This window comes from Hemicordylus capensis, chromosome 1, assembly GCF_027244095.1.
Source record: "Hemicordylus capensis ecotype Gifberg chromosome 1, rHemCap1.1.pri, whole genome shotgun sequence".
NCBI classification, from domain to species: Eukaryota; Metazoa; Chordata; class Lepidosauria; order Squamata; family Cordylidae; genus Hemicordylus; species Hemicordylus capensis.
In genome coordinates this window covers 51,002,062-51,027,257 of record NC_069657.1, presented here as the reverse complement: position 1 = coordinate 51,027,257, position 25,196 = coordinate 51,002,062, and the positions used below count along the sequence as shown (strand labels likewise).

Here is a 25,196-nt window from a genome sequence, read left to right as displayed (position 1 = left end):
TGGACTTCTGAAATGCTAAAGGTTGACTTGGCAGAAGAGAATTGTTGGAATGAGTCCGTTTCAGCCACAGCTAAAAAATATTTTAAGGATCATAATGTATTTTCTACTGCTTGGAACTGTGGACAAAGACTAACTTGCTGCTCAGAATTGAAGTCAGGTCAGGCTAGGGTGTCAGTCACTCAGGTACAATCTGGTTCTGCCCAGCTCAACATCTCTCTCTTTTTTAAAAAGCTTTGGCTCTTAGAGATGTGATCTTTAGTGGCTGTAAAATCAGACAAGAGAGGTGTTAACGCAATATTTTTGTTAATTGGTCAGAACAAAGATGCAAGAATGAGGATCAATTACAGGCTGGAGTCCAAGAACATTCTGTTAAAAATATTTTAATTACTAAAATAGACATTCAAAGGGCTCTGTCTAATTCATATACCAAACAGCTGGTATCTGTTAACTGCATTACAGCACCCAGTAACATGAACATAGTTATGCTGTCCTCTTACAAATAACCTGTTTCAGAACAAAGTGTGAATGCACATCTGATCTGAAAAGATATTTGAAGGCCTACCAACACCCAACTTGCATTCACACAGTGCTACATATGCAGACATTTATTTAAGAGCAGGGGCTCAGTCTGCTTAAAGTTTAGCTTACTCCATTTGTAATATACTTAAGCTAAACCAAAATAAGTGTCTTTTCAACCTACTGCACCAGCATTAATTATACTTAAAATTATGTAAACATCTAATACCTGCTTTCATTTATTTAAAAAAAATCATTTCCTAAATTTAGCACTCAGTTAAAAATGCTTGCTTCATTAACACATCATCTGCCAATTATATAGATAGACTCTTCAACAAGGCCACTTCGTGCAGATCATTAAGCATGTGAATAGTCTTATTGCACTAGGACAGGTATGGGCACTTCTGGAAACAGGATAGATTCCATATTGCCCCTGGGATCGTCAGAGGAAAGTGAGTCTTGCATTCCCTATACTGGTGTCCACAGGTATGGGCTTATAGTTAGCAGTTATGCAACTATTTACACACAAAGTACTTAAGGTAATCAAAGCCCTAATTGGCCAAAAATAGGTGAACTTTGGTACAGGCAGAACAATGCTGCAAAACTGAGACTTCTGCCAGAGTTTGTGTGTTGGGATGAGTTTACTCTGGGCCAGAGCTCAAGAAATACACTAGTCTATTTGTCTGTGATAAGGAAAAATGATGCCTGGTGAGTGAAGAAAATCCTCGAGTAAAAATTTGGTTGGTAAACTGAACTAACATTTCTTGAACCTTGCCCCGGGCTTTAATGAATGATGCTGTAAAAACATTTTGCTTCCAGCTTGCCATCCTTTTCAAAGCTAAAGCTTGCTTTAAATTGCTACCGCAAGGAGCTACAGTCACTGAGTTCTGCCTTGCAGACATAGTGATGAGTTGAGAACTACTGAGACTAACACCAACATCTGAGGGAACAGTACAGAGCAACTCTTAAGTAGAACTTCCACACTAATTTAAGCACACAATGAAACAGAGCTAAATCTTAACTCTGGACAAAATGTACATGCAGTCATTAAATGCATCACACCCTGGTATCTGGGAAAGTGAATGCTTGGCCAAAAATGTTAAGAAACGGATGCATCTGTAAGTCAGCATGTCTTAACATTTTTGTTCAAGAGCTTTTAATTGGAAGCCACACCACTATGATACTATCTTTATATACCCAAGTGGATAACTTAGTCACTTACACAATTATGTTGAAAATCTTACATTAATGTGACCTGGGGTGATGTTCTGCTAAAAAAGGAATATTGAAGGGTTTGGATTGTAATACAAAGTATTTGTGGCTGTTAATCTCCAGAAAACATCTGTCTTCTACAGTAGCGAGAATGCAGGGAATACTCTGCATTCCTTTAATGCAGGGAAGTGTGATGACACAAATGAAGCCATTCTTTGTGGGCTTTAGGGTTCCTAAAGCCTTCCCATTCTTGCTACTTTATGGATGGGATGTTGATAAATCATTCATTCCACTGCCAGTCTCTCCTGAAGCTCAACTGCTAGACTCCTCCATGTTTAAGAATCAATTAGTGCTAAACACAAACAGCCTATGGGAAAGGTTTGTTCAAATGGCACAGTCAACAACTCAAAAGTTGAGTGCACTAGGTCTGCAAAACAGTGCGGAGCAGAAAAATACTGGGAAATACATACTGTATTGACCAAACTTGTGTGTGTGATTCTTGCACAAGATCCATTTCAAGCCTATTGAGCTAGAGCTCGGGCCCTTTGGCCTCAGTTATGCAGTTCCATTATGTTCTAGTGCACTTATTAAGACCCTAGAAGGATCCATCTTGCTGCAACTCAGAATGGTTCAGTTGTAAAGATAACCAATTCCTCTGCTTTGGTCTTTGGCTGTATGTTGATCAGAACTGTCCTTTCTTGTTTCAAGAAATGCAAGTATCCTAACAAGTGCTGCCTTCTTGGTGAGAAAGTCCCAGGGACTGCAGAAGGTGAAAAGTAGCACCCAAAGCCCAACTTGTCTCTATGTCATTCACTTTCTTTGTTAGCTGTAAAAAAGGAAATAATTTTTAAAAAAACAAGTTCTCCCAGATGTGATAAGAGGTCCATCACTTTAGGCTAAGTATTTTCAATATAAATCCTGAAAGATTTGACAAGGCACTTTTCAGATTAGCCGCTCAACAGCAGTAAAATGCTTCTGTTCAGGCAAATCGCATTCAAAACATAAATAGCAAGGCATCCAGCAGTCTCGCAAAAACATTAAAAAAACAAAAAAAAAACCCTTTTAATGATGGATATACAATGTTATAGCGCTATATCACAGCAATTAAATTCGAAACAAGGCATTAGAAATATGATCGGCACCCTGCTGTCAGTGTAGGGACTGCAGTGTCACAATGCAGGAAGTGTGGAAGCACATTCCAGAGATACACCTTGTTGCAGGGTGTAACCTGGAAAGTGCCGAGGAACATCTAAACTAGTACTTTCGAGGCAGCAACTACGGTATTTCTCTCCCTTTCTTTAGGTGAAGTTGTTCTAACAGGAAACAACTTACGTAAGATTCAGAACTCAAAACCAAGAGTCCACCTACTAGACACTTCGAAACCTGATTTTTGCAGCATTCAAGATAAACTGAAAGTTATCTTGAAAACTGACAGTGACTCAATTACAGTCACTTCCAATTAATATTTGTGACCACCTACTGATGATACTTCGGTACAAAAAAAAAAGGTGGGGTGGGTCGTTTTTCAAAGTCCCAAAATGCAAGTATATGAAACAGGGATGTCCAAATCTCAGCACATCCCTTTAAAAACAGAGGGATTACACATCCTCTTTAAAACAGGAGAGAGCAGGTCTATACCTTGCTGGGGAGAGCGCTGTGATTAAGGAACTGACGGCCAGCGGTGAAGGAGCAGGTATGGACCTGCTCTCCTCCATGTTTAAGAGGATGTGTAATCCCTCTGTTTTAAAGGGATGTGCTGAGATTCAGACACTGAATCATGTTTTGTGCACAACCCTAATATGAAATTTGAGCAGTATTTGACTTGGGAAGAAACAAAAATGCTAAACTTTTTTGTGCATTTACTAATGAATATCTTGTGTCTAAGTAAGTAAATAAGTAAGTAAAATGTTAACATCCCACCACTAAAGTGGAATGAAATAGTATCTGCAATACTGCAGCAAGTAGTGCCAATAAAAAAAAGAGCATCTTCCACCAAGACTTCCTGCAGCCAATTTTACTCACCTGCAAAATTGTGCTATCTTTAAATCCAAACCCTTCTTTCAATAAAGCTGTAATATAACTTAGATCCATACATAGAAAAGGGCTGGCAGAACTGTAGCTGTCCAGATTGTTGCACACTATAGGTCAGACGGAAACATGCATTAGCATTAGAATGGTTGATTGGATAATACAACTATTGTATCACACAACTGTATGAGCTTCAGCTGATACGTCAGCTATGTCCATTTCTGCAGGAAAATGATGTTAAAACAGTGGTGCATATGCCTCCAGGCTTGACTATTCTAATGCACTCTGCGTGGGGCTGCTTTTGTATGTAGTCCAGAAACTACAATTGGTACAGAATGTGGAAGCCAGACTGGTCTCTGGTCCTCTTGGACTCACGGCTCCGCTCGAGCAGCAGGTGGATGCCATGGCCAGAGGTGCCTTTGCCCAGCTTCAGCTGATCCACCAGTTGTGGCCCTATCTCGACCGGCGGGCCCTGGCAATGGTAACTCAGGCCCTCGCCATCTCTTGTCTGGGATTACTGTAATGTGCTCTACCTGGGGTTGCCTTTGAAGACAACCCAGAAGCTTCAGTTGGTCCAGAATGCAGTGGCCCGCCTGCTTAAGTGCGCTAGGAGATATGATAGTGTGACACCTCTCTTGTGGTCGCTGAACTGGTTACCTATTTGCTTCTGGGCCCAATTCAAAGTGCTGGTTCTCATCTTTGAAACCCTTCAGGGCTTAGCACCTGCTTACCTGCAGGACCTCCTCTTCTGGCCAGTCCTGTGAGATCTTCTCAAGTTGCCCTTCTTTCGGTCCCTGGTCTCAGAGAGGTCTATAGAACTAGGGCCCGTGGAAGGGCTTTCTCTGTCGCTACCCCTTCACACTTTGGAATTCTCTCCCCCCTGCCACCCCCGATTCGGTCTGCTACCTCCATTTTAGCCTTTAAAACCTTAATGTTAGACCGTTTTGTCCTGAAAAATAATTATGCTCTGGTATTTCAAGGTATAATCGCACAATAGAAAATATCAATAACTGACCAAAATAGCCCTCCATCTGAAAAACACAATTAGGGAACCGAGTATTCCACAGGACACTGAAACTAGAGCTGCTACTAGTACATTAACTGGATAAACTGTTCAAGCCTCCAAAAGCTATTTACCTTCTCTGGCTTTCCTTTCAAAGTCTCTCACTTGTAGAACTCCACCTTTTTCATAATCTGAAACATTAAAAAAGAAAGAAAGATCATCCTTTGACTGAAAAAAGATATCATGAAAAACTGCTGACATAGCATAGTGGATGAATCTACAAACATTACTTTCCAGTCAATTACCAGAAGACAAAACTCAAAAATGAAAGTTTATTTGAATTACAGTTGCATGTTGGGTTCCCTGGAGCAGTGCTTTTTAAACTTTCTTCCCTTATGGAATCCTTTCAACATTGAGTTGTCTACCAAAGAAGCCCTGCAGAACTAATACTCACTGGGGCATGTTCTAGTGTGTACAGTCAGTTTCACACTGGTTGCTGGTAAGAAGTCTGCTGCAGTAATCGTCACTATTTTTCAAGCGGGGACCACTTTGGCAAAGAACCATCAATGTGAAAGCCACAGCATGAGATCTCCATACAGTGCTGCGCTTTGCCCAGTGCTGGGGGTGATGGTGGTAAGAGAAATCTAGTCCTGTCAAGTCCCAGTGCCAACTTGGTGGGCATGCACAGAGCACTGGGAAATGTAGTCCATTCTAGTAGTTTTTCCATAGAGTTCTATGGGACAAGTGTTGGGAAGGACTACTCTTCTCAGTGCTTTGAGTGCATCTCCCAAGATGGCACTAGGGCTCAACAAGGCTCCATTTGCCTTAAAGAAGCCCCACTGGTGCTGGACAAAGCACGGTACTTTGTGGTGTCTGTGTGTAGTATTTGGCTTCAGCTGAAGCTTTGCACAGGACTATTAAACACTTAGAGAGCAGCACTTAGGGTTGATGGGAGCTACCATGGGCTCCTGGGTCTTGATGTTGCTATGAATGGAGAGTGTATGCAATGCTTCCCTGTTGTAGTTCACAATGCAATAGAAGTTTGATAGTGGTGGGCAAACTTTCTGTGACACTTCTCCATTCTTTTTTCACTGAAGGATCTCTGATAAGCTTATTTAAAACCCAGGTTTCCTAGAACCGTCTACAGCAGGGCTGCTCAACTTCAGCCCTTCTGCAGATGTTAGCCTACAACTCCCATAATTTCTGGCTATTGGCCACTGTGGCTAGGGATTATGGGAAGTGTAATCCAAAAACAGCTGTGGGGCTGAAGTTGAGCAGGCCTGGTCTACAGTCTTAGAGCAACTAAAATAGACATTTAACTTGCAATACAACTAAATATATGCTAGGCCAGTCACATTCCCATGTCGTTTTAGTACTATCTGGTGCCTCATCAATATTTTAGCACTATTTGGAAAATACAGGTGGCCCCTGTTATTTGTGGGGGTTCCATTCTTGCCTATAGGCAAGAATACAGAAACCATGAAAAACAAAACCTTCCTTTCTTTCATAAAATGGAAATTGGGGGGTTAGGTTCCCAACAACAACAAAAAAGATCTAATAAATCAGGGAGGAGGAAGAAATAAGAGAAATATAGTACTGTACTTTGTTCTCCAGCAATGCCCACCCTCCACCGCCAATTCTTCTGATTTCTCTCTCTCTCTCTCTCTCTCTCTCTCTCACACACACACACACACACACACACACACCCCAAAAATCACAGGATTAAAAAAAAATTTTTTTAAGAGCCACAAAATAGCTCTGCACTGTAAAATGGTAGCCGGAAATGATATTGGAAGTTATTTCTAGCCACTCAAAACTGTGAATAGGCAGATCTTAACCTATTTTTACACCATGAGTAAAGAAATCTGGTCTCTAAGACCCATCCATGGATATACAAATCTGTGGTTAACGAGGGCCCACCTGTATGATTTAGTGTAAATTAGAGGATTGTTGTAAACAAGTACTGAAATCTAGAATCTCTAAGACCATGCATGCAGTGGTCCCTCTAATTTGTTTCATGTTTGTGCGGAATGAGTTTTGTTCTGGCTGGCAGTATCAAGGTATTGTGCACGCACCTGCATTCAGAATACGGCCCTCCTGAGTCTTTAAAAAGTTAAGCTTTTCAACATTTATTTATTTATTTAGGTGGTACAAGCATTGGGATGGGTATGTCATGTGACTCATCACTACTATTGGACCTCGGTATCCGAGGGGGTTCCATTCTCTGCAATTACCGCAGGTAGCAAATCCACGAATACCGGGTCATTAAAGTCTATGGGAATGTGGGGGTGAGGTTCCTGAAGACCCAAAAATCTTTCAAAACCCAGCAAAAAATGGACCAAAGATGCAAAGTAAAGTGCCCTACCATGCTCCATGGGTCTCCAGCAGTCCAGCAATGCCCCCCAGAAGTCCGAATTTTGCCATTATTCCATGATTTTTCATGGAAAAAATGGTTTTTTAAAAAATGAATGAGCCACAAAATGGCTCCCATGCTCAAAATGGCAGCTGGAGGTCATTTCCATCCACACACAGATTCAAACACCCCACCCCCCCATTTTCAGCGTATGCCAAGGTCAGGTCAGTTCCCTGACCATGGATATGGATCTGGGGGTAATGAGGTTTGCCTATACAGGCACTAGCCATTTGTGCTGTCACGTTCCATCCAACATTCAGAATAGCAGTGGAGAAAGTATTGCATTTCCCTCAAATACAAAATACTTTTTCATTTTGATTCATATTTACTCTGTTTTTCTACAAATGCATTCAATGCAGCATACAACAATTACCAACAAAACAAATTAAGCAGCACTAAAATAACATTAAAATAATTTAAAACCATAGAAAAAGTTATGTTGTCAAATGCCCGACTGAATAAAAAAGTTTTCATCTAAAGGAAGGAGCCCGGTGGATCTTCCCAAGTAGGATATTTCATAGCTGTGATGCCACTGAGAAGGTTTTGTCCCTGGTACTCACCAGCCAAATTTCCCTGGTACTCACCAGCCAAATTTCCAGTGGAGACAATCCAGAGAGCAGGGACCCTGAAGCCAAACTTAGGCTTGGATAGGTTCATGGGATAAAGACTATCCTTAAGGTAACCTGATCCAGGCTGTTACCTTTAAAAAATACCAGCACACTTTAAACTGAGTCTAGAAATGAATAGGGAGCCAGTGTAATTGGTGTGACTTGACTGTCACATATCAACATACTGGCAGCCACATTTTTAGCAACTGTAGTTCTTGCACCAACTTTAAAGTTAGCCCCATGAAGAAAGCATTGTAGTAGTCTGGTCTGGATGTGACCATGGCATGAGATCCACTGTGTCCAGATACAGACACAGCTGATGAACCTGATGAAGCTGGTAAAAGGTGATTCTAGGCACCTAGATATCCAAGGAGAATGCCAGGTCCAGGAACACTCCTGAACTGCACACTTGATCATTCAGTGAAAATGCAATCCCATCTAGGACAGGTTATACACATCCACCCAGAGAAAGAGATTCCCTGACCAATAGTACTCCAGTCTGGTCTGGATTATATTTCAGTTTGTCCACCTGCATTCATGTCAAGACTGAAAGAAAAGTAACCACTCCCCAAAGGTCATAAATAAATACATAAATAAGCAGTTACTATTCACCTATCAAGTTAGTGTCCACTGCCCGATCATAATAATAGGAAAAGGCATAGAAGTAGCTTTTCTGAATCTCATCTGGTTGGTGCAGTTTTCCTCGTACAACCTTCAGCACTTCTGAATAACAAGGTTCAAATCCTGTTTCCCCTGCCAGAGTAAACACACATGTAAGCATGACATGAACTCCACTGCAAATAGTGCAGAATTCATAACAATGAAACCAAGAGAAATATAAAGAGAAGACAAGAAAGCACAAGAGCAGAGATTTAGATGGCCTTCCTCAAATTGACCATATTTCCCCTAACATTCCAGCAACTTAAGAACATAACATTTTTAATGCTTGTTTTTTAATTTTTTTAAAAATCAGATTTGTTTTTGTATTTTTAAGCTCAATGTCATGATGTGTCTTTTTATAATCTTGTTTTTAAATTTTATTGGGAGCCACCTTGGGATTTTCTTAATGAAAGGTAGGGTATAAACTTAACAATAAATAAAAAATAAAATAAGAACAGTCCTGCTGGATCAGGCCCAAGGCCTATCTAGTCCAGAATCCTGTTTCACACAGTGGCCCACCAGATGCCTCTGGGAAGCCCACAGACAAGAGCTGAGGGCATGCCCTTTCTCCTGCTGTTGCTTCCCTACAACTGGTATTTGAGGCATCTTGCCTCTTAGGCTGGAGGTAGCCTATAGCCCTCAGACTAGTAGCCATTGATAAATTTGTCCTCCATGGACCTCGCCTCAGCATTCTTACAGCCTGAAAACACTCCCATCTCTACCCTTGTTACTGAAGGAATATACATTCAATCTTGTTTTTTTTTTAAAAAAAAACTTTAAGTGGGGGGCAGGGGGAAGATGCTGTGGAGCAAAATGTCCTCCAGAAAAGGACCATCTTATCACAATGAACACTCTCCAAATTAAACACCATGGATGTGGTGTCAGGAAATATTACAGAAACAGAAATATTTATTTATCTATCTATGATATTTCTATACCACCTGATATGTATATCTCTAGGCAATATTACCAGGTATCCACAAATCCACTTGCCAGCTCACCAGTTTTGAGTGTTTCCAGCAGAGGCACTCTAACCCCAACACTCTAACCATGGCCTCCAAGGTCCGGGGGACCTCCTGCAGCCACCCTGCGCCCACCCTGCCGTTGCCCCACCACACCAAACCTGCCGTTTGTCCCAGCAGCTCTTGCTAACTATGAGGTGCGCCTGCGCAGTTGAGAGAGATTATTGCAAGCCTGTGACGTACAGTGACGTCATGGGTTTGCGATGATTTCTCTCAACTGCACAGGCGCGCCTCACAATTAGGGCTCACCCCCCAGCAGCCACCCCTTGGTCACGTGGCAGCTGAAATAAAACACACACACACAGAGGATTAGCATGGCAGGAGGCTCCCAAAAGTAGACTGGGGGCGGGGGAGCCTTGCGGTGGGGGCGGTCCAGGTGCCAAAATTACCTAGGTTAAAAAATACCCCTTCCTAATATTCACCAGTGTTTGGGTATTCTCTAAAAATTATCCTTTAAAAAACCCACAGAAGTTGTACACTGACACTGTATCCAGTCTCATCCATCAGTTTCCAGACTGTGGACAAAAAGTTGTCTTATTTTATGTCAAACATTACCAAAAGTGGGAGAGTGCTCCATCCTTATGGTATAACAGAGATTTTGTCTCTTTTAGTCAGTCAAGTGTAATAATTAAATGTTTCAAAGATCAGAAATTATGACTCCTAGACTGAAGATCTGTTTACTGATCACTTCAGGCAGAGTTTACACTTTTTCCAGCCAGGGGCCATCTCCATGGCAGTCTTCTAAAATACAGGGAAATATAAAGGGAATGAAGCCAAAATGCCCTTTAATTGCATATGTCCTGGAAAACAACATCCTTCACACTTACCTTCTCTATTGCCACCATACTGATATTTCACTCCTCCAAAGTGCCACTCTGCTTCCAGCTGCTTTGGCAAACAGGAACTTCGGAACGTTTGTCCATCTGCTGTTGAAGAAAATAGATGGGAATCATCAGGAAGGTTTGTGTTTTCTGTTCCCCTTGCAATTGCAGGAAAAGAAAGTTGGGAACATTTTTTTTAAAAGAACCACCTCCATTTTCAGGGGGGAAAATCAAGATTTTGTTTGTTTATCAAAACGGGATGCTCAATCCACTATGTAAGTCTATATAGGTCAGGGGTCCTGGCCTTGCGACATGAGTGAGAATGCGAGAGATGGGCACATATTGGGGAGTATTGCTGTTTTACCCACATATTGGATTGAAAGCATTGACAGTATAGAGATGGGAAGAAGGGAGTTCAGTATATTCTGGGGAATGGGCAAAATGCACTTCAAACCGTGGTAGAATAATGTAGATGGGAAAGAAAAAAATGATAATGGTTGTAGTATGTTGAGAAAGCACTCAAGTTCTTATGGAGGATATGCTGACAATGTCTGGGAGCCCCAAGGCTAATCAAAATAATGAGACAATGCTTAAAATAATTCTAAAACAGGAACATCCCCCAATGCTGAATCTTTTCACATTAAAGCAGAGCTGAAATCCAGACTCCCCCATCATTTTTCTAAAAGGCCAAAGCTCCACCCTTTACAAATAGAGTATAACCAGACAGTGCTCTTTTAAAAATATCTGCTAAGCCTCTGCAATGTAAACAAAATGATGACAACCCAAAGTCACCTCCACCCAAGGGTTTGGCTTTAATATGCTATTATGAACCACATAAGGCAGCTTATATTGATTCCACCAGCCTTGATAATTATTGGCCTGTTTTATATCTTCCCTATCGCAAGACGATAGAGCGTGTGGTGTCAGTATCATCCAAGGGTCTTGGATGATACAGATTATCTAGATCCTTTTCAATCTGGCTTTTGCCCTGGGTTTGGGACTGAAACTTCCTTGGGTGCCCTGGTGGATGACCTATTCCGGGAACTAGACAGGAGGTGTGTGTCCCTTTTGGTTCTGTTGGACCTCTCAGCGGCATTCGATACCATCGGTCATGTTATTCTTCTGGACCGCCTCTCAATTATAGGGATCAGGGGTGGTGCACTGGAGTGGTTTTGGTCCTTTCTTGGGGGGAGGTTCCAGAAGGTGGTGCTGGGGGACTTCTGCTTGACTCCCTGGCCTCTGGGGTCCCGCAAGGCTCACTATTGTCCCCCATGTTGTTTATCTGCATGAAACCACTGGAAGAGATCATCAGAAGGTTTGGACTAAAGTGTCATCAATATGTAGATGACACTCAGATCTACCATTCTCTGACATCAGATCCTAGGGAAGCAGTGGATGTACTGAACCAGTGGGCTAGCAAACTGAGGTTAAATCCAGATAAGACAGAGGTGCTGCTGGTCAGTAGAAAAGCCAATCGGGATAGGGTGATTCAACCAGCTGTGGATTTGGTTGTACTCCCCTTGAAAGAGCAAGTGCAGAGCTTGGGGTTGTTCCTGGACCTAGCTCTGCTTCTGGATGCTCAGGTGGAGGTGGTGGCCAGGGGTTCCTTTGCATGCTTTGGCTAGTGCTCCAGCTGCATCCATTTCTCGAAAAGGCAGATCTAGCTACGGTTATCCATGCCTTAGTCATGTCACGGATGGATTACTGCAATGTGCTTTATGTGGGGTTGCCCTTGAAGAATATTCGGAAACTTCAGTTGGTGCAGAATGCAGCTGCCAGGGTTCTCTATGGAACTGATCGCTCAGAGCATATTAAACCATTTTTGAAAGAGCTGCTCCAGCTGCCCATTTGTTTCTGGATACAATTCAAGGTGCTGGTTATTACCTTAATGGTGTGGGCCCTGGATACCTGAAGGACCGCCTGCTCCTAAGGGTTTCTGCTCACCCAACAAGGTCGTCAGAGGGCCCTTTGCTCCATGTGCTGATGTTGAGAGAGGCTAAATTGTTGGGCATACAGGACAGGGCCTTCTCTGTTGTTGCCCCCAGGCTCTAGAATGTTCTCCCAGTGAGTGAATGGCCGCTCTTTGATATCTGTGGCTGCTTTCAAAAAACAACTAAAGACCTTTTTATTTGTTCAGGCTTTTACCCATTAGGGGCTGCCAGGTCTCTTGGCCCTCCTGATTCTCTTTGTCTTTTTTATGGTTGGTGGTGTTTTATAGTTTTTACTGTTTAACTGGTTATAAGGTTTAAAATGTGATTTTAAGGGTGGCTCCTGCTTAGCAAAGCGGCAAATGCTTGCTACCACAAGATCAGCTCTCCTCCCAATATTGCTACATTGGAAATAAGGGCTATCCCCCATTCGTAGACAAAACACTGCCACTAAGCATAAAGTCAAACATGAAATCACAGCTAGAAAACATGGGAACTCAATTGCTACCACAAGATTATCAGCCTGTGTAATCATGTTATTCTGGCTAACTGTACCTTCCATTTCCAGTGTTGCCAGTCGTGCAGCCTTCAGCCCAAAACCCAAATAGCTGGAAAGAAGGGGAAACAACACACATTTATGAATTGACATTTGTGTCTCACTCAATCCCACATGAAGGCAGCAAGCTCCTTAAAAAAAACAAAAAACCAACCACCATGAATATAAGTGATACTCTGCTAAAACAAGCTCTCCAACTATATCGTGCCAGCATGTGGCTTTTTACGATAATCTAATAATGACTCTGTTTATTATAATGAGAATTAAGATCCCTCTCTCTCTCTCTCTCTCTCTCTGTGGCGTACCTGTCGCTAATCCCATGCATGGCAGCTCTTGCGAGAGTTTGCAAGCAGCTGCCCAGATAGCAACGGGCACGGGCAGGAGGGAAGATAATGGCGGTGGTGGCAGCCGGACCAGTGCGGGGGGGAAGATGGAGGTGGGCGGCCGACCAGAGAAAACAGCAGGCAGCCGGGCATGGCTGGGAAGAAAACAGTGGCTGGCAGGTTGTCAGGGAAGTGAGAGGCCCGCCTGCTGGCCCAAAGGAAGGCCCGCACTGGAGCCGTATGCCTCCCTCTCCGGCCCCAGGTCAGCCTGCACTGGAGAACAGCCGAGCAGGCGGCAGAGAGGGCGGCACAGCCTCCCTTTCTGGGCCTGCCTGCTGGCCAAATGTCAGGCCAGCGAGTGGGCAGTGGTGGGGAGAAAGCAGGAGAACTAGAGGCGCAGATGCTCTGAGCCCGGTTCAGCTAGTATCTAATATTCTACAACAGTTATTTTTAATCATTCTGAAAATGAGCAAAAACTATACTGACTTTAAGACTATAGCATAAATTCTTAAATTTTTGCTTCTGACAGGAGTTTAAATGATACCATCAAGTAGTGAAGAGAGAATCATGTATCTGGAATCTTCTCACTCACCTGTGTGTGTAGAGCTTATAAGTACTGTTGAACATTTCAAAGGAGGAAAGGAAATCCACTGGTGTTTGCTCCAGGGTTTCCTAAAAATGAGGATAATGAAAAGAGGTTGTTCTGTGATTGTGACTTCATGAGAAAACTGACTGGAAACTCATTGCTGATTATCAGAGATAATGTGACATTTACACAGATACAACACAACTGGAAAGAGTGGTGGCCTTTTCACAGCAGCAAAAATAACTTTGACAAATCATTTGTAGATGTAATTGTATTTGCAATTGTACAGTATGTTTTTGACTACAACTCCCAGCATCCCCAGCTGCTGTGGCCTTTGACTTGGGATTATGGGAGTTGTAGTCAACAACATCTGGGAATCCCTGTTAGAGGGAACACTGGTCCTACAATTATATCTTATCTTCTGTTAACAGGCCAAAAAATGTTCAAATGGCAGAGTCGTGATACCATAGGAACTCCTCTCTCTGTTTCTTGGTAAGGGGCTAAACTTTAATGAATGAATATTTCTGCTGAAGTTGAATGGTGCTGCATGTACTGTTTTCAGACCAAGACTAATTTAAATTGTGATATAAAACCACCACACATACCACCAAATATACCACTTCACATTCCCTCTGATATTAACCAAAAAAGAATCTTCCCACTGCTTGGCATTACCTATAAAGCCCTAAATGCTTGAGGAAATATCTTTCCCTCAGTGAGTACTTTCAAATACTAAGATAAAGTGAATGGGTCCTGCTTCAGACACCATCCTATTCCTCACCTCTCGCTGTGGTAGGAATGTGATCTGGGTAGAGGCCCCTCCTAGGTCCAAGATCCCCACTGTCTGCACGTTCCGGCCATACAGCTGCCCTGCAGGTAACATTGCAGAAGTTCAAAAGCAGCCCCACATGCCTGGACAGCCCCCATATTCATTCTTCCCTGGGTTCTGGAAGCAGAATTAATGCACCAGAAGTGCAAGAATAGTGGCTTGCACACTCAGGTTTTTATGGAACAGACCCTATCTGAGCCTTAAAACTGAATCATGCAGCAACAATTACCTGTTAAAAAGTTCACAGTGATCCAGGCTAGAATACCTACAAGAAGGAAGAAATAGCCACTGAAAGTCCTTCCATCTCTAGACCTCAAATGCAATATACAATGACATCAATTGTTATCAACTGGACTCACCTTCATCAGTTCCATCCATGATGCTAACACTGTTTTCAGGAACTAGAAAGGGTGATTCCTCAAAAACTGTCCTGACCTGTGGAAAAGAAAAACCAGGTTATATTCCTAGAACTTGGAACTTGCACGGAATTGAGTGTATGGGTGCCACAACGTTCCCTTCCTACAAGAAGTGGAGGGAAGTTAGGCAAAGTGGTACATGTTTAATGCTTTTTGCTCAACCTCCAGATACCAGAAATCAAACAGGGCTATCTCCTGGCTTACTGACACTCCACCCTTACCAAGGCAGAGTTATACGGGCAGCAGCTTCCTCACACAAGCTTGGTATAACGTTACAAAAAAATAACAGGCTAGTTCATGGCCCCAGGAAGCATACACAGACAGGCACCCAAGAGGCCATTAAGACAGTCCCTATTTTTGCACAATGATACCCTCACTCTCAATACTACCCAACCTTACCTCTGAGAGCAGAGCCTGGGCTTTGTGTTCTGCCAATAGCCTTAGCCCAGCTGTGGCTTTCAATACTAATGGGGTCTTCTTCCAGTGGCTGGGCGGCACAGCTTCCTTGGCCATTTCTAACAACCCCCTGACAGTTTCTGCACCCTGAAGATTAACAGAAACCAAGATACGAACATTTCAATCGCACTGGAGAAAGTGCCAATTGGCAAGGTCCTTTCAAAGCTTTTTCTCTCCCTTCGAATACTTCCTTGTAACCCACATTTTTTCCCTTTGGCTAGAACTTTGGCTTAACCCCTTACTTCTTGTTCCCAGATAAAACTAAAGTATGCATAACTGCATTTGCTCACATGCAACCCTCACCTCCTTCTATTGTCTTTTTCATTTTTTAAATTTTAGATTGTAAACTGCTTAGGGGTATGGAGCTATCTTTTGCTCTTGTTAAAGGTAACCATGTACAGTGATAGTGCTGTATGTATTTATGTATCAATAACACTCCCTTTAAATGTCAATGGTGAATAGAGATTCTTCCATTTTTTCCTAACAGTTGTCACGGTCACTTTTAAAAATCCCTCTCCTTTTCATTTGCTGCTATTTTCTTTTCTCTCTTCATTGCTCTTTCTATTTCTTCTTAGTTGTAAATAACTTTCATTTAGAACAGGGAGGGAGGAACAGAAACACAGATATCCATCAGAATGAGTTACCTTCTCAGGCTGATCAGCATAAGCTGAGAGACCTGGCTTGACTGATTCAAAGATTTCCCCTTCTAAGTCTGGAGGTTTTTCTGCAAAAATTAAATACAGCTGCTTTTATAACAATCAGTATTGCAGATAGAAAGTGATAAAACTATTGACAGTTCCAAATGATATATTTTAGAACCAATATATATTTCAACTGGTGGGTTTTTTTGGTCATATACGTGTAGAGTATGAACCATAATTAATATTATTTAGACATATTAATTCTATGCCAAGGATGGTGTAACTGAAAAGTCGTGATACAATGGGAAGCATATGGGCATTCATCTAACAGCTGTGAGTTTTGTTCAAAGTTTAAACTTTTCAGTTAATGCTGTGCATATCATTATCATGGGCTTCTGGATGGCTGGTCTGCATAACATAGGCCTTCTGGGTGCTCTTCAGATGAAGCCTCACCACAGTGTCACTACGGATGTGCAAAGTGTGCTTCCGTACTCCCTGAATTGTGACACTGCAGTCCCTGCACTAATAGCAAGGTGCCATTCACATTTCTGATGCCTTATGTTGGATTTCATTGCCACGTTACAGTCCTATAACATCGCATGTGCAGTGCAAATAAATAGCTTTATTTCTCTGTTGTGGAGTTTCTGTTCCCCCTGATGGCTTTGCACAACAGCCTTTATTTACGGTTTCAATGTGCTCTGCCCAATGCCAAAGCATTTTACTGCTTTTGAGCAGGTAATCTGGAAAGCACTCTGGATGCGAAGAATACAGCAGTTTGGAACTAATTAGTATAGCACCAATTAACCTCCAAGAGTATCAACTCTCTCAGTAGAACCTTGCCCTCATGAATCCATGCTCCATCTGCCTATCTGCCTCTGTATGTCTGTTTCCATAAAGGTTGAATACTAAGGTAGAAGGTTAACCTCTACTCTGAAGCAAGGCTAGTCACCAACATACACACGTATGCAGATTTTGATAATATGAAACATAAATGAGTTGTTCTAGTAAGAACTAATCAGCCTACTTTTCTTTCACTATCTCTACATCTGGTCTAAATTTGGTGCAAATTGAGACCCACAAGTTAGATCTCTTGTGCCTCAAACGTTCATGTGTCCACCATCTTGGATTGGGGTAGATGTCATCATTACAAAATGCACCATTGAGGTGTCACTGTGTGTCACTTACTATAGCTGTTTGGTTCAAATCAGTTAGGACTGTCCAAAAGATAGTGCACTTGCGCCTCAAAAGTTTACATGTCCACCATCTTCAACTGGGGTGGATAACATTGTCACAATCTTCACCACTGAGGTGTCCCTATGTGCCACCATGTGTCACCCTGCCCCCTGGAGCTCTGATAATGCACCGCACAAGTGCGCAGTGCATTATGGGAATCCCCCTCCTCTCCCCAAGTGTGCCACTCAAGCAAAACAACAGGGTTAACAGAGAGCTTGCTCCCTTAGCCTCGTTTTACTGGGTGGCTAAATAGGCAGGTTTGCCGCCGTGGAGTTGCCGAGATCAGCCCGATGCCAGCGGTCCACATGGGCGTGTAAAACCGGGCTCGGCTCCCTTAGCCTCAGTGTCTCTCTTTCAGGGCATTGCACTGCCCCTCCTTATTATTGGAGCTGTGATGCTTTTCCTCCATCAGTGACTTAGCACTATTCATATCCACATCCTGTTATTTTCATCTGCTAACTCCCTTTTAAGCCAGTGATGCCAGATCTTGCACTTCATGAGCCACCAAGGTCACCACTTCTCCCCTTGCCTTTTGGGACACACTCTTCAACACACTGCACCTGATTTATTGGGGGTGGGGACAGTGTTCCCTCTAACAGGGATTCCCAGATGTTGTTGACTACAACTCCCAGAATCCCCAGCTGCAATGGCTTTTGCTTAGTGATGATAATGATAATGATAATGATAATAATAAGTTGTATGGAAAGTCCCAGTCAGAAATTGAATCACTGCTAAACACTGTCCGTATATTCAGTAGCGATATAGCAATGGAGTTTGGACTAGACAAGTGTGCTGCATTAATAATGAACAGAGGAAAAATAACAAAAACAGAAGGAATAGAACTGCCCAATGGAAGCAACATCAAGAACCTGGAAGAGAAAGAACATTACAAATACTTGGGCATTCTCCAGGCTGATAACATTGCACACACTGAAGTTAAAAGAAAACTTGGAAGTGAATACATCAGGAGAATTAGAAAAATCCTAAAGTCCAAACTCAATGGCGGGAACACCATACACGCCATAAACACCTGGGCTACACCTGTTATCAGATACACTGCAGGAATAACAGACTGGACCCAGGCAGAGCTAGAGACACTAGATCAGGCCTGCACAACATGCTGCCCACAAGGCCTTTTTTCTTGGCCCCCAGGGCTACACTACCCCTTCCTCCCCCTGCTGCGAACCTCCTTTGACCCCCCCCCCAATTCCAGACGCTGCACGGCCAAGGAAATGGCTGCAGGTGTGTGTGTCCTTCTACCCCCTCCCCTCCCCTCTTTCTCACCAAGATTGCTCCATTTGCTCTCCCTCCCTCCCCCCCTCTCTCTCCAAGACTGCTCCATTCTCTCTCTCTCTCTTTCTCCCTCCAAGACTGCTCCATTCTCTCTCTCCCTCCCTCCAAGACTGCTCCATTCTCTCTCTCCCTCCCTCCAAGACTGCTCCATTCTCCCTCCCTCCCTCCCTCCAAGACTGCTCCATTCTCTCTCCCTCCCTCCAAGACTGCTCCATTCTCTCTCCCTCCCTCCCTCCAAGACTGCTCCATTCTCTCTCCCTCCCTCCCTCCAAGACTGCTCCATTCTCTCTCCCTCCCTCCCTCCAAGACTGCTCCATTCTCTTTCCCTCCCTCCCTCCAAGACTGCTCCATTCTCTCTCCCTCCCTCCCTCCAAGACTGCTCCATTCTCTCTCTCTCCCTCCCTCCAAGACTGCTCCATTCTCTCTCCCTCCCTCCCTCCCTCCCTCCAAGACTGCTCCATTCTTTCTCTCTCCCCCCCTTTCTCTCCAAGACTACTCCATTCTGTCTTTCTCTCCAAGACTGCTCCATTCTCTCTGTCTCTCTGTCTCTCTCCCCTCAAGACTGCCCCATTTTGGGAGAGGTGGAAAGGAAGAACAATGCATTTTATTATGTATTTTGTACAGATTGCATTGTATGTATTTTACAGGTGAAACTCGAAAAATTAGAATATCGTGCAAAAGTTCATTAATTTCAGTAATGCAAATTAAAAGGTGAAACTGATATATGAGATAGACGCATTACATGCAAAGCGAGATAAGTCAAGCCTTAATTTGTTATAATTGTGATGATCATGGCGTACAGCTCATGAGAACCCCAAATCCACAATCCCAGAAAATTAGAATATTACATGAAACCAATAAAACAAAGATTGTAAATAGAACAATATCGGACCTCTGACAAGTATAAGCATGCATATGTATTCAGTACTTGGTTTGGGCCCCTTTTGCAGCAATTACTGCCTCAGTGCAGCGTGGCATAGATGCTATCAGCCTGTGGACCCAATAGCGGCCTTCAGCTCTTCTGCATTGTTTGGTCTCATGTCTCTCATCCTTCTCTTGGCAATGCCCCATAGATTCTCTATGGGGTTCAGGTCAGGCGAGTTTGCTGGCCAATCAAGCACAGTAATCCCATGGTCATTGAACCAGGTTTTGGTACTTTTGGCAGTGTGGGCAGGTGCCAAGTCCTGCTGGAAAATGAAGTCAGCATCCCCATACAGCTCGTCTGCGGAAGGAAGCATGAAGTGCTCCAAAATCTCCTGATAGACGGCTGCGTTGACCCTGGACTTAATGAAGCACAGTGGACCAACACCAGCAGATGACATGGCTCCCCAAATCAACACAGACTGTGGAAACTTCACACTGGACCTCAAGCATCTTGCATTGTGTGCCTCTCCATTCTTCCTCCAGACTCTGGGTCCTTGGTTTCCAAATGAGATGCAAAAGTTGCTCTCATCAGAAAAGAGGACTTTGGACCACTGAGCAACAGACCAGTTCTTTTTTTCTTGAGCCCAGGTAAGACGCTTCTGACGTTGTTTGTTGTTCAGGAGCGGCTTGACAAGAGGAATATGACATTTGAAGCCCATGTCCAGGATCCGTCTCTGTGTGGTGGCTCTTGATGCACTAACTCCAGCCTCAGTCCACTCCTTGTGAAAGTCTCCAACACTTTTGAATGGCCTTTTCCTGACAATCCTCTCCAGGCTGCGGTCATCCCTGCTGCTTGTGCACCTTTTTCTTCCACACTTTTCCCTTCCACATAACTTTCTATTAATGTGCTTTGATACAGCACTTTGGGAACATCCAACTTCTTTTGCAATTACCTTTTGAGGCTTTCCCTCCTTATGGAGGGTGTCAATGATGGTTTTCTGCACAACTGTCAAGTCAGCAGTCTTTCCCATGATTATGATTCCTAATGAACCAGACTGAGAGACCATTTAAAGGCTCAGGAACCCTTTGCAGGTGTTATGGATTGATTAGCTGATTGGAGTGGGACACCTGGAGCCTAGACTGTTGAACCTTTTCACAATATTCTAATTTTCTGGGATTGTGGATTTGGGGTTCTCATGAGCTGTACGCCATGATCATCACAATTATAACAAATTAAGGCTTGACTTATCTCGCTTTGCATGTAATGCGTCTATCTCATATATCAGTTTCACCTTTTAATTTGCATTACTGAAATTAATGAACTTTTGCACGATATTCTAATTTTTTGAGTTTCACCTGTATTAGAATTTTTAATTCAATTTATTTTATTTTAATTTAAATTAATTTGTGCCAAGCCAGAACTTCAAAAGTTAAATTTTAATTAATTTCATTTTAATTAATTTCAGTTTAATTTGATTTAATTAATTGATTGATATTAGGTGTTATTTTAATAATCAGTACCCTAAAAATTGACTTTGGCCCCCATGAGCCATGTTATGGTCGGTTTCGGCCCACCAGGTCATTTGAGTTGTGCAGGCCTGGGCTAGATCATAAGACCAGGAAAATAATGACCATCAATCATGCTCTGCACCCCTGCAGTGATGTAGATAGTCTATACCTCCCTCACAGCTCAAGTGGAAGAGGAATGCTGCAAGTCCATCAAACAGCAGAGGAGGAGAAAAGAGGCCTTGAAGAATATATCAAGGACAGTGAAGAAGATGCACTTCAAATGGTCAATAACGAGAAACTATTCAACACCAATGAAAGAAAGCAGGCCTACAAGAAAGAACAAGTCAAGAACCGAGCAGAACAATGGAAAAATAAGCCACTGCATGGTCAATATTTGCACAATATAAGTGGAAAATCAGACATCACCAAGACCTGGCAATGGCTTAAGAATGGCAACTTGAAGAAAGAAACAGAGGGTTGAATACTGGCTGCACAAGAACAGGCACTAGGAACAAATGCAATAAGAGCAAAAGTCGAAAAGTCAACAACAAACAGCAAGTGCTGCCTTTGTCAAGAAGCAGATGACACAGTGGACCACCTAATCAGCTGTTGTAAAAAGATCGCAGACTGACTACAAACAAAGGCATGACAAGGTAGCAGGGATGATACACTGGAACATTTGCAAAAAATACAAGCTACCTGTAGCCAAACATTGGTGGGACCATAAAATTGAAAAAGTTGTAGAAAATGAAGATGCAAAAATATTATGGGACTTCCAACTACAAACAGACAAACATCTGCCACACAATACACCAGATATAACTGTAATCGAGAAGAAAGAAAAACAAGTCAAAATAATCGACATAGCAATACCAGGGGATAGCAAAATAGAAGAAAAAGAAATAGAAAAAATCACAAAATACAAAGATCTACAAATTGAAATTGAAAGGCTGTGGCAGAAAAAGACCAAAATAATCCCAGTAGTAATTGGCACCCTAGGTGCAATTCCAAAACAACTTGAAGAGCACCTCAACACCATAGGGGCCACAGAAATCACCATCAGCCAATTACAAAAAGCAACTTGACTGGGAACAGCCTATATTTTGCGATGATATCTATAATAACCAACAGTATTGATGATAATAAAATTCAGCCATCCCAGGTCCTTGGGAAGGACTCAATGTCTGGATAAAACAAACCAGTCAATAACACCTGTCTGTGTAAACAAGAAATAATAATTCAATTTCTATACCGCCCCTCCAAATATGGCTCAGGGCGGTTGACATAGAGAAATAATACATAAATAAGATGGGAGTTGTAGTCAACAATATCTGGGAATCCCTGTTAGAGGGAATACTGGGTGGGGGTGATACATGGAAGCAACTGGGCAATTTCATTTTTATTGTATGAAAAGGAACCCTGAAAATCCAGATGTGAAAATCCTAGAACAAACAAGCATATAATGAGATGGAATGTGACAAAACATGCTCTTCTGAGTAAGACCAAACAGATGAAGGTGTTATTTAACATTTCCTGTAATGTGATCATTCCTTGTTTTTCCATCCTCCAGCTTATGAAACAAGCTGGCATACATTAAAAAAAAATTCATTTGTCCTCTCTATTGAGGGCAGTTTTAGAAAACATACTTGTGCTTTCCATAGTTAACCGATACCCTCCTAACAATCACTTCAATATCAATTTACTTTATGAGTTAATATAATAGGTGGCACAGAAGTATGCTTCACACCACTGACAGGTTTCCACTCTTGTAAAACTCAATCAGCCTTGTGCATTAAATTGGCAATCTTTTCAAAGAAGTATGACAGAGCCTAACGGAATGACTTTATTTGGGAAGAGAAGTAAACGTGTACAAACTGGTCAAAGGTTAATGAAAACAAAGATCAAACAAGACAGAAGGAATTAAAATCTTATTATTTTAAGAAGACAAGCTCTCAGAATTAACATCACAGGCCGGTTGCAGAAGTGCCCCAGCTATTTCCCAAACTTCTAGACAGTGTACGAGGTAGCTACTATCAGCCAAGGCTCATGATACGCTCATAATCTAAGGATCCCTGTGGCATTAATGTACAAAACACATGTGCTCTTGTGATCTTACCTGGGCTTCTCTGTACAAAAGTGTAAATGTGGATTCGGGTCCCTGTGCTTCCTGCATCAAACATAATGCCATAAAATGTTTCTGTGCTGGCACTGGCTGGACACACCTTAGGTGGAAACAGGTCTTCAAACCACATCTCTGGGTTTGGATGAGAAACGATGCAGTAGATGGAGGTGAGCACAAACATAGCAATGGCTGTGGCCCAGGAAAGTGCCATGGTGCATGGGGGACTTGGACACCTGCTGTATGAATCAGGACTTGCAGAATTTCAGAAGATCCTGGTGACAAAAGTATGAACCAAAAGCAGCATCATAAGCAGAATTTCTCCAACTCAGAAGTCTCCAACAGTCTGAAAAGCTAGCCACCCCATAGAGATGAGTACAACCCATAACAACGGATTTTGATAGTAACTATCGCCACTATAGGATGCTCATGGAACAATTAAAGTTGTGTTCTAAGATTCTATATAATATTGCAGTAAATCCCTGGTGTATGTTACCTGAGCCTATGCCTGAGCATGATGAAAGTTTTACCCCTCAGAAGCAGAAAGGTTGTGACTGTTTGGAGAGACTATTCTTCAAGTTGGTACATTTTCTGCTAGTTTTTTTCAAGCCCTCTTTCCCCTCGTGAGTCCATTGGTTGTCTGTTAACTGTCCTCCAGAATGTCTACAAACATTCTGCTCCACTGAGTTACATTGGGGCAGTTTTGTGGGGGGATTGGCCCTCTTAGGTTTTCCCCACTCCAGATTTTTATGAAACCAATGTATATCTGGGTTATCCTGAGTCTGCCGGTACCTCCCTCTCACCTGCAAGTACTCCTTTTCTGCATCCATAAGAATTATATCATTTTCAGATCTTTCAAAAATAGATATATTTCCATAAATATGCAAGTGTTGCTTCACATTCCTTACAAAATCCCTGAAAGTACAACTTCAAGATAATTTATTCACAACATCAAACTTCAGATTAATGCATTAATAAACAAATAGGTTACATCAGCTAAACTCTGACCAGGCCAGGACTTTTGTGTCCTGATTGTCACATTGGGAAGGCTGGACAGGCACAGAACACAATTGTCATTCACAACCATAGACAATGAGAATCTCATATGTGACTGTTAGCAGCTGCTTAGAAAGATCAGTATACAGGAAGGATAAAAACACGCCATTCCAAGTGACACCACAATTACCAACAGAGTTAAGTATTGTTATTAGAGGCTGACTAGAAATGCAAATTTAATTGCAGTTTTCTTTCCCTGCAGCCACTTTTCCTTTCAGGATCATTCTTGTTTTGTGGATCAACTTTTACAGTACTCCCAAATCAGATGCAAATGATGTTTTGCCTGAACTTCCCCACTAGACAGCTCTGTCTAGTCATAGCATTTCAGCATCCCACAAGATCCCAGAGCATAGGTAACATTACAAAACAGATAATAGAAATATACTGAAGAACTCATACCTAATCCTTGCTACTGGATAACACTTCAAGGAGAAATCAAAACCCTCAACTTCTAAATAAACAGGAAATTCACAAAAGAGAAATCATGCTGAAGTATCAAATTCAGAAAGATAAGACTTATCAGGCAATGCTTCCATTAGACTGTTGCAGCAAGTGCAAGCAAGCGGAGGAAAGCAACACTTCTGTTATTTCCAGACTAGCCTAGAAAATGCTGAGTCAGGATCTCCAACACTGTTCTGGTTTCTGTTCAAACCAAACATGGGACTATAAAAGCCACCTCTTCCTCAACATAACATATCCCATTTTCCCTCTTGTACCAATCTGCTTAACCCCACTTGATATCCTAATTTATCCCCATATTCATAATTTGACTTCACTGCTCAACAGACCATGCCCATTCCTAGCTGACACACTTTGCCTAATTTCTAAGAGTCTACCTTATGCATCAGCCGTTCAGCATGATCTTACTGCCTGCACACCCAGCCTGACGGTTATATCTGTCTACCAACATGTGATCGGTACTTGGCATCTGAATACATAGTCTCTGGACTCTTAATCTTCTCCAACAGCCATCCTCCTGCTCTTGTTTCAGTTTGTTGCCCCACCCTTTCAGAAACCTCACCTGCCCTCTGTCTTTTGTTCCACATCCTTGTCCTCCTATATTTCCACCTTCTAATCTTGGTCCTTCAACTTTACACCTAGTTA

The 25,196-nt window shown here is 42.4% G+C and overlaps 1 protein-coding gene across 10 annotated transcripts in view; it reads right to left on the bottom strand.

Annotated features, from left to right (window-relative positions):
- Positions 1 to 35: 35 nt before the first annotated feature.
- Positions 36 to 25,196, bottom strand: part of ENTPD5 (ectonucleoside triphosphate diphosphohydrolase 5 (inactive)) — a 29,139-nt gene continuing 3,978 nt past the window's right edge. For 3 of the 10 annotated variants that reach the window (XM_053263956.1, XM_053263971.1, XM_053264014.1), the window contains 13 exons: positions 23,034 to 23,311; positions 16,022 to 16,101; positions 15,321 to 15,464; positions 14,865 to 14,940; positions 14,735 to 14,770; positions 14,458 to 14,546; positions 13,683 to 13,762; positions 12,767 to 12,819; positions 10,290 to 10,388; positions 8,393 to 8,533; positions 4,894 to 4,950; positions 3,751 to 3,866; positions 365 to 2,554 (listed from right to left, as the gene is read on the bottom strand). In XM_053263956.1, the coding sequence (XP_053119931.1) occupies positions 2,450 to 2,554; positions 3,751 to 3,866; positions 4,894 to 4,950; positions 8,393 to 8,533; positions 10,290 to 10,388; positions 12,767 to 12,819; positions 13,683 to 13,762; positions 14,458 to 14,546; positions 14,735 to 14,770; positions 14,865 to 14,940; positions 15,321 to 15,464; positions 16,022 to 16,101; positions 23,034 to 23,250 (1,293 nt within the window). In that variant the 5' untranslated portion in view covers positions 23,251 to 23,311 and the 3' untranslated portion in view covers positions 365 to 2,449. Of the gene's footprint in view, positions 263 to 364; positions 2,555 to 3,750; positions 3,867 to 4,893; positions 4,951 to 8,392; positions 8,534 to 10,289; positions 10,389 to 12,766; positions 12,820 to 13,682; positions 13,763 to 14,457; positions 14,547 to 14,734; positions 14,771 to 14,864; positions 14,941 to 15,320; positions 15,465 to 16,021; positions 16,102 to 23,033; positions 23,312 to 23,839; positions 23,957 to 24,491; positions 24,544 to 25,113; positions 25,190 to 25,196 lie in introns of those variants that run through there. The other 7 variants (XM_053263982.1, XM_053264005.1, XR_008310229.1 and 4 more) reach the window with 7 other exon arrangements.